This window comes from Nyctibius grandis, chromosome 4 (genome assembly GCF_013368605.1).
Source record: "Nyctibius grandis isolate bNycGra1 chromosome 4, bNycGra1.pri, whole genome shotgun sequence".
Classification (NCBI taxonomy): Eukaryota; Metazoa; Chordata; class Aves; order Nyctibiiformes; family Nyctibiidae; genus Nyctibius; species Nyctibius grandis.
In genome coordinates this window covers 87,599,313-87,609,445 of record NC_090661.1, presented here as the reverse complement: position 1 = coordinate 87,609,445, position 10,133 = coordinate 87,599,313, and the positions used below count along the sequence as shown (strand labels likewise).

The 10,133-nt window shown below is 35.7% G+C and overlaps 1 protein-coding gene across 5 annotated transcripts in view; it reads right to left on the bottom strand.

Annotated features, from left to right (window-relative positions):
- Positions 1-4,861: 4,861 nt before the first annotated feature.
- Positions 4,862-10,133, bottom strand: part of CPEB3 (cytoplasmic polyadenylation element binding protein 3) — a 95,797-nt gene continuing 90,525 nt past the window's right edge. For all 5 annotated transcript variants that reach the window (XM_068397579.1, XM_068397577.1, XM_068397575.1 and 2 more), the window contains exon 10: positions 4,862-8,593. In XM_068397579.1, the coding sequence (XP_068253680.1) occupies positions 8,366-8,593 (228 nt within the window). In that variant the 3' untranslated portion in view covers positions 4,862-8,365. The remainder of the gene's footprint in view (positions 8,594-10,133) is intronic.

Sequence of the window (10,133 nt, the reverse complement as noted above, 5' to 3'; positions counted from 1 at the left end):
CATATGAATCGTACCAGCTCTCTCTCTCTCTCTTTCAAACTTTTATTTCAATGGGTCTGTAGTACATGTTGAAGCTGGCAAGGAAGTCAAAAAGGTGTATGAGAGGGCCCTGCCTCGTTACATGTAATTTTATGAACAACCATTTTGATTATTTTTTTTAATTTACCTTAGTGGTGATGCTTATGCTGTTTCAGAGAACATTTTTCTTCACTTGGTAGAGGCTGAAGTATGTGCCACAAAATAGTTATGAGTAGTTGCTACAACCATGAGCAAAAAGATTTAGTCCTTGTTCCATAGTGCAGGAAATTTGGAAAAAGAAAAAAAAAAAAAATTCCTCAAGTGTTTTAACCACTCAGGCTAGTGAGTAGAGAAATACACCTCTGTTCTCCTTCATGTAAAACTTGGTCCGATAAATCTGTTTGCAAGTGCTTTCTGTGTTTAGGCCTGCAGCTAAAAAAAAAATACAGGGTAATACCCTGAGAAGCTAAGTAGATCTTGGGTTACTGAACAATTCAGAAGTATTAAGATACAAGCAGTTTTACATATTCCCGTTCACAAAAGTATAGGCACAAGCAATGCTAGGCAGCAGCTCAAAGGGAATTTTTGGAAGTTGGTAGCCAATAAATGTCACTCCGGCACCTAAAAGTAGCAAATGGATACCTGGTTTTACTGATTTAGCCCCAGGTGCCTATCATGCTAGTCAAGTAATGGGTGGCATGGCAACACTGGGAAGCTACTGTGCTGTGAGTGAGGCGGCATGAGTTCTGTCCTAAGTATTGTCAAGGGCTTGCCAAATGACTTTATACTTGCTCATATTTTATTTCTCCTTCCAAAACAGAAAAGGGGGAGACTCCTGGACTTCTGTTGTTTGCTTCTCAAATTGCTCTAGGTATGGTTTGTCACCCCCAAGATAAACTTTGCAAAACCTTGCTTGCTACTGGGGAGAGAGAGAGAGAGAGAGAGAATTCATTTGAACAGGCATAGTTTGTGTGTGCATCTGGTGTATGCAACATTGTCCTGTGTTCATAATAGAATTGTGTGATATAAGGGTTTTGCAAGTAGCTAGTAATGTTTTTATGAAAACAGGTTAAATACATTGCTTGTTTCAAAACCCATTCTCTGATTGATCCCTAGGAGAGAGAGTGCAGCAGTTCTCCCTGTGTGCTCATGCTGTTTAGCTTTTGCTAAATGTGAGGAAAGCAGATTATGGCTTTTAAGAGCTAAGCTTTGGCTTTTCTGCAGGTCTGTGTGAGGGGTGACGTGTTGCTTTGGCGCCTTGAGTACAAAAATGTTTAGCTTAAAAGTGTGCCTAAATAGGTTTAATACACAAGCTTCAATAGTCATTAGGTAGCTATTTTAGTTCAATTTAAGCCTAGCAAAAAAAAGCCCACTTACAAACCAGAAGCAAAAGAGGCCATGCAGCCTTTTGTACTTATTTAAGTGCATTGGTTTAAATTAAATTTGTGCAACCTTTTTTTAATGCAAGCAATGGCTGAGTTAAATTCTCCTATCAGCTGGAGAAGGAAAATTGTCAGTATCAGTACCTTACAAGTGGCATGGCTTACTTTATCAGTAATGCAGTAATGGAAGGATTGGGGATTAGAAGTTCCAGAGAGGCTGCGCTTCCTCCCACAATTGTTCTCTGTAATAGAGGATGGGGGTAAACCCAGACTGATTTTGTCCAGATGGACTCAGAACGTTGTACAGAGAGAGGCTGAAATAAGAAGTTTAACACTCGCTAACTGGACGGTGTTTATAAGAACTCCCTTCTCCAGTTTAACTCGAAAGTAACCAGAAGCCTACAAGTTCTCATACATTTATTTACTACTAGAATTCTTGTTACAGATCACTGTCTTGTAAAACCACTTCTCCTGGAAGAACAGTCAGTAGACCATTCTCCTGAGAGTTATGGTTACTCACTACCAGTTTGAAAACAAGTCCATGCCTGAACGTTCCATTTGTTTTCTGGCATCCAGGCATTCTTCTTTCATGTGTGTGAATGAGCTATTGCACATGGTAATGTTAGGATAAAATGGCATAACACAAGCCACAGGGCTCTGCGCACTACAGGAGCATGCACAATACTTAGTCGGCACACATAACCTCATCAGCTTTTCATATAGTTTCCAAAGGACATTTAATTTCTAGTGTAATCCTAGGCAGTTCAAGTTTAAGTAGAACACATGCATTGACAACAGCCTGTGATTTCTAGTGCTGATGGTTCCAGATGGGTTGAGCTGCATTTAGGTAGACAGTGAAGAAGGCAGTGACACAGAACATGCACTATTCTTGCGGCCTTCACTTGCCCTGACATAGCAGAATTCACATTTTTTTTCAAGGAAGTATTCTGTAGAGTTCCAAACAGCTATACTGCTGAGCTTTAATTGTCCCCTATTCTTAAAATAGAAACCATTAGAAACTACTGTGGTAGTGCTTTTTTCTTTAACTGATCAGTCCAATCTCTAGCCTGCAGCCATTGTTAAACTGCTAATAAAAAAGTGCAATATAAGTTAGCCAGAAATTTTTGTTAAATTCAGAGAAAGTAATTCAACAGTTCCTTTTTTTTCAAGGCACTTGATATTGCATTTAGTGGGAAAACTACATTCTCAGAGATATTTCCATAGTACATATTTTTGTATTTACCTTTGGCTTAGCATAATAAACACCTTATCAAGGGCAGCTTTTCCATTCTAGAGAGAAAACTTAAGTGGAGCATATACTTGTATTATAAAATAACTAGAAAAGCTAGTTTGTGTGCTTGTGAGTAAGGTGTGTATTTGCTTAACCTCATCTAGTGTAAACAGTTTCCCAATACAAGATCTGGGGGGTCTGTAGCTAGTTTACGTTTCCATAATGCATATCCCAGGATTTCCTTAGCATGTGCAAAGGATGACAAATATCAGTACTTCATACAACTATATTTAATAAGTTATTACAGAAAAAAATAAAGTCCAAACTACAAAGTTTAAGCAGTTGTAAGCAATAGCAGCATTGAGCTCCATGTTTAGTCACAGTACTGCAGTTCCATACAAGCATTAGTCCAAGCCAAAAAGGAAGAAGCTTTGTTAGAATTACTAGCAAAAACAATCTAAGAGAACATGTAATAAAAGATACAGTACATTTAAAATTAGTTGAAAAACAAGTACAGAGATCTTAGCTGTGAATGCTCTAAAAGTTATGCCTGTTATTTTGACAGTAGAATTACAAATATCTAATACTTTATACCCCAACAGAACTATGTCCAGGAAAAAAAAAAAAAAGAGCCAAAGTTATCTCTTATTAGCACCCTGGTTTTCTACTTACTGCTAAACTTTTTCTCATGTAAATTTGAGTGTGTCAGAATTATGTGCCCAATGTGATTTCTGACCAGCTACCCGTTTGGGGTATAGAGTAGTCACTAACATGAATATAAAATACTCTGTGGTATGACAGAACACTATAGCAGTAGAGATTAAGAAGTTTGTCTGGTTTAAAAAAAAAGAAAAGAAGGAAGGAAAGAAAAAGGATTTAGCTGACATCATACAAACTAGCATAAAAGCAACTACATACAAGCCAGATTAAACAAAAGAGACATTTTCTACAAATCTGTGACTAATCTTTCACTCATACCTTGCAAGTAGAGATGTCACAATACTGAAATATTAACATGGGAGCTTTTCCCAGTTAAACGCCTTTTTTTTTTTCTTTTTTTTTCTTTTTTTTACTACTCTAACAGATAGTGAAATCAGCAAAGTTTTTTGCTAACTGCATATTTGCAATACAATTTGTTTTAGCCCATGCCTTGCTAGCAGGCTATAAAATACAAGCATGTAGGCAGAAATATAAGCATAAACTTTGTACCACTTAGCAGGAATTTTTTTATTCCCTCTTCATTCCTTAATCTCCTTTGTTTGCAATTCACGTACATTCCAACCAGTAGTACCTAATTTGAGTCTAAATTTTACTTCACTATTTGATCTAGTCTATACATTACTTACAGAACTGAACACACAGAGGATACACAATAGACCAACTCTGGATACATTTCTTTCCCCAAGTTACAGATGAGCCACTCTAACACTGTAGCATGTGTTAGTCTAAAAGGTCATCAGTAACTTGTTGAAGTAATTATTTTGTCTAGAGAAAGTCATTGTATGCCCTGTTTACGCAACACCAGTTTTAGTCTGGATTGTTTTAGGTGCCAGAACAGAGAGTCACTGGCTTCAGGATGGGGTTTCTTCTGGCTGCATGGGGAAACAAAGGTGATGTAAATGGAGGTGAAGTGAAGGGTGGTTTGATACTGGCACTTGGTCTTGCCAATACAAAAGAAAAAGTGGACAAAGACACACAAGAGGCAGAGAAGAACAGAGAAAGACAAAGAAGCTGAACAGATGTTCAAACGTGGTGGCAATATGGGTTAGTGCATTGCTACCAGGAAACGGGCATGTGTTACTGTGCATTAACTAGGCAGCTACCAACACTGCGTGGTAACTTCGTTAGAAAATGACGTGGGCACCTACAGTCTGCTCCATGCTGCCACTGATAAATGTATGCAGGAAGGAAGTTGTGCAGGAAAGGGTCAATTTAATTAAATAAATAACACGGTGGCAAAATACAATGAAGAATAGCTATTTTAGGAGGTTCAATCTAAGACTATTGAAAAGAGAGTTTATTGAGTTCATGACGAGAAAAGTAATGGAGCGTTATGCTGAATGGGCAGGGTCAAAAACCCATTGTTCCAATAGATTTAGTTCCTTAAAATGGCAATAATATTTCATCAACACTGGTGGTGTATAAATCTAGACAGCGAACTGGTACTGTGACATCCCTATTATCTCCCTAAATCATTTTGATAAAGGAAAAGGCTTTTCAAAATATCACATTTTTTCTGCTTCATTCTGTCATTTTATTGCCCAATTCTTTGTTACAATTTTCCAATCACTTTACATAACCAACCGTTTTCATCATTGCCACACTATTGTAAACCACATCAGCAAGTTAATACATAAAGCTTTGCATTTCAAAAAACTAGACACTTTAGTAACAATATTACAAAGATTTTAGCTTCAAAAATAACTGAAAATGAAAAAAATAAACTTTTAAAGAATTAGCATCATAAAATTAATTTATTCCAAGTAAAAATACAAAATAATATTAATGACATTGACCAGATATGAAAGTCTCTCCCAGAAACAACTATATTAATGGTTGAGAAAGCACTCCTTAAAGAAAATACGAAATAAAAATGAAAAATATGTAAATATGTTTAATTTTTTTCTTAGCAAAAAATCTTTCTAAAAATAACAATGAAAATTTGTCTCAGTACAAAGGCTACATTACTATTGAAAAAATACCAGCATGAAGAAAAGGTACATATTTGACAGTAGAAAAATGATTTTAGTGAATCACAATGTCTAAAGTCTGCAATGAAAATAAATCTGCAATAAAGATTTATGCCTTTTTTCTTTTCATTTTTCTTTTTTTTTTTTTTTATACAAACAGTACAAACAGTATTGCACATAACAACAAATAGTCGAGGTTAGGTTAGCCTTCAAAAAAATCGACTAGTTCAAGTCTCACATCAGAAAAGGCCACAATAGGACCTGTTGTACCCAGGGGCTTCTTAGTCAAGTTGCAGTTCAGAACTCCGTATTTTAAAAAATAACTTTTTTTGAAGGACCCTCTTTTAATATAACATATTAACAACTCGGGGGCACATTCATTTACAAAACAAAAGGGAGCATGTCATAATTTAATAAACTAAAAAAAGTTCTCTTTAAAAAAATACAAACAGAAGAACTCTCACAATTCTGGTCAGTCGTGCATAATCACACTTGATTATAAATATACAAATTAAGGGAAAATATTTTTTCACCTTCTATTCACAACTTTCAGCACCAAATGGAGTTTATGTTTACACCTGTTCTTTATGACGATTTTGTTTTAGATTTAATCCAACATTATGCTAGATTGTACATTTTCCAGCTTCTCTCTCTCTCTCTTTCTCTCTGGGGGTATTTTTTGACATGAAAGAGGGGTTTTTCTTCAAAAAGGTTTACTTCTTTCACATAATTAGGTAGATTTCTGTAGGTTAGCTATGATCTTTAATATTACAGTTATAAAGCTCTAACTTCTTCATTTTCAAAAAAACTCAAATAAGCATGAAAAAAATAAAGTTACCCATCTGTTAAATCATTTTTCTTGCAGAATTAAATTAATATATATTTTTCTGAATAAACTTACTTAGAAAATATCATTTTCTTTCCTATATTTCAAAATTGAGGTATTGCAAAAGATCATGTCAGTCAGAAAGCATGCCTTTTTCTTTAAAAAAAATCATCAGCCGACTGTTGAAAACTGTCTAGATACAAAAAGTAGTGCATAACAAAATGTCTTGTACAGATGAAAAAAAACAGAAAAGACACCTGGGCTGGGAAAAGCAATATCACAAAACCGCCCAGAAGTCATTCAAAAGGGATAATTATAATAAGCATTTGAAACCAGTAAAAAACTATTTTTTTCTTTTTTTTTTTTCCAAAAACAGAAAAAGTCCTTTCAAAGCCAATACTTGCAACTAAACATTGGGAAAAACAACTTACTAAATTAGACACAAATAAGGACATCACAACGAACAAAACCCAGAACATTTAGATCTACTATGCGGTGTCATATCCAGTCAGATTGTCCCCAGAACTGCAAAAACAAAGGAGGAAAACAAAAAAAAATAGTGTACACATTCTCACAATCATTAGTATACCAAGTGTGTTTGTATTTATATGCTATCTGCAGCCCCATAGTTCATGCTAAAAAAATGTCCACTGTGTTAGCAGGTCTTAACTGTATTCAAGCTTCACAGGATACATCCAGGGATTAGAGAGATAACGCCACATCCACAGAGCAGACATCTCGTGTTACTTTTATATGCAGACATTTCTTTAGCACCACTTTTTTTTCCCTAACTTTCTTAAATGTGCCTCGTTTATTACTTTGACAGACTATCTAATTGGTAGTGTATGTACGCTAGCATGAGCTCTTTGGTTTTCTGGACAAGGTCTGCAGCTACATAAATGATGCAAGCATTAGGAGAGATTGTAACTAAGAGCTCATTTCTGTTTATGTACCTGTTACGAACTGTCAAAAATGTGTTAATGTTGGATACAGAGGCTTTAACAGTTAAGTTTGATCACAGTACTAGACATAATCACTTTACGATATAAAATAAATTGCACGATATATAACAGAGCACCGCAAAGTACTTCATCTACCATCCACAAATTTGTTTTAAGAATATCCTACAGCTAGTTTTTATATTTGTTGTAATATAGGTCATTCTGTAATGGGCTGATCCTAATTTCAGAAGCATTACATTTACTGAGGCATGCCTTCCTCCAGTCAGTAATCATTTTTTTGTTACTGAGTATTTTGTAGCCTACGTAGATTCATAATTTGTGCATTGTGGGCAGGTTTTATATTAGACATATATAAAATTTATTGCATGCAGCAACCTGATTAAGTAAACATGCAGTCAAAAAATATTGACCTTCCTCGGAAGCTTTTCTGTATGCTATACTGATCTCCTTTCAGCAGCCATCACTATTTTAATCACATATTCATTTTTTAATTGATACCCTAGCCTGAATAGAGTATTATGGTATTAGTAATACCATTTTAATAGCAGCAAAAGCTATTGCAGCATACATTTACATAACACTAAAAGACCTAACAAAAAAACCCCAAACAAACAAACAAACAAACGAAACCCTCAGCAAAACAAAAGAAAAAAAGTCTGATCCAGCTTATGAGGTATCATCCTTACAAGTCAAAATGGAGAGCAACTAAAGGCTTATTTTCTTTAAGGGTTATTACTATTCTAAATGACCCAAACTAATGATTGCTGAATATCGGTTTAAGTTTTTGCTACATCTGCCACCTACTTGTGAATATTACCTTTGGTAAGTCATCTGCTAGGGGCAAGTCTCAATTTCTGAAAATAAGTGCATGCTCCAGTTTAAAAATAAAAATAATTATAATTATAATTAAAAAATCTTCATCACATACACATCAACCTAGTGAAGGCTGATGAGAATGGCAGTCTACATAATGTCACTAGTGACAAGTCTTGTGTAGGAAATTAAGGTACCAAGCAGATGTTTGTGTGAATCAAAGTGCAAAATCAGTACAGTTACACTCTGCCGGTTTGTATTATACTGGATACTGAGTTCAGTAATGTGACTGTAAATAATAATAATAGTAATAAAAAGACCCATATCTTCATTGAAGTCGAGGACGAATGCACAGATTTCCAGAACACCAAGCCCTGAGGCAGCGCTCTCTTTTCACTCGATTTTATTTACTCCAGTACTTGTTGCTGGGTGAGGCCTGGGGTTCAGCTCCAGCGGAAGGGGACGTGGCGGGGCCGGTCACCTCCCTCCTTTACCAGTGGTTTGTGGAACTCTCGCCCAGCGCGAGAGTGTATGCTTGCCCAGCAGTATTCACAGTAATACTGCAAACAGGTAACGTTGGCACAAAAGAACGGAGCAAATTTTCCACCACAGCGAGTGCCCTGGCATTCATCACACATCTGATCATCCAGCACGTATGGCTTCACTTCCACCTGCACCAGGAAGAGGAGAAATAACTGTAAGAAGATTGCATAGTTTTGCTAAGTATGAACAGAAGGAACAATATTTCAATTCTTTTGACACTACTGAAGGTTTTCAACTGGTGCTGGATTAACACAAAGAGGTCGGTAGTTAAGATTTTCATACCAACCACTTCACTTGCCAGAAAATCTCAAGGACGAAGGGTGTGCTTTGGTAACTATTCAACATTTCTTGGAAAAGTTAGGTATGTGAAAGTACTAAGGTAGATATACAGTAAAAATAGCATCTCCAAGGATTTTGCTGCTGTCTAAGAAACGTCCAGGAATGTGAATACAGTTGTTATAGGGGCAGGGCAGGAGAGAGCAGCATTTAGGAAGAAAAATGATGAGGAGCAAACTTATATTTCTAAATTTCAGAGCTCTTGTGAGTTTCAGAGGTTTTTTCCAGAATAAACAAGATTAAATGCACTCATATTAAATGCTCTGCCTTATGCTGGCAAAAAACAAATTAAAAGTTTTTAGCTCTAGAAATGTAGTAAGATTTCATAGTTGTTCCAACTATGACCTTGCCATCAATTACAAATAGGCTGGAGAGCTGCTGACTTTTGTCCTCACTCAGCTGTAAACATCTCAGGACTGGAATTCTTCTTGTATTTAAATCACTTGTGCCAAACGCAGCAGTATTTTGATGCATGACTAGGCACTAGCAATAATACTGTTACAGCAGATGACAACATGTGAGTTCTCTCCTGTGTGTCTGTTCCTAAGAGTCAAGCCTACACATTTAAATTAAGTGTTTATTTGTTCTGGGGAAATCATTGGTTTATGCATGTGCAATTCTTATGGCTCTATTGATGCTGTTTATAAAGTGGTTTAAGTACAGTCAACTACAATAAAAGAGATAGATAGAAAAAAATTGAAGTATACATACTTATAATTAATTTTGCTGTAACTGCACAAGTGCTAGTCTGGCAAGATTTGTATATTGCAAGGAAAACGCAACTCCAGTAACTACGCTTAAATGCATACAGTGTTAAAGCAGCACAGAATGAGATATTAAGTTGAAAAACAAGAAACATATTATACAAAAAAGTTTTATACTGAATTTTACTTCAGCTTATCCTGATCACATTTCAACAAACGTTACTCATTTGAAGTAAAGCTTATAGAGTGAATTATATTTCTTGCCTAGCTAGAACTGCCAATTTATTTTTTTTAAATTCCACTGTACTACTAGTATTGCATGGAACAAGTCTGAATAACTGCCATTTTGCATATCAGATGCCCTTCCACTAAAATTAGAAGCATCACATAAAATAAAAGAGCACTATTTCGAATGAAATTGGAAGAAAGAAGGTTCAACGTCCAGCACATCTCTAGATCCCCACCTACTCACATTTCCAAGCATGAGTTGTGAAGGTCTGAAATAGATTCTCTCTCTCACTCCTTGTCTTATTTTGGTTACTAGTGAAATAATTTTAAGAATGTATGCGTACAATTCAGGATCTAATCTATTAGATTTAAAAACTAATATTTAAGGACTGATTAAGAG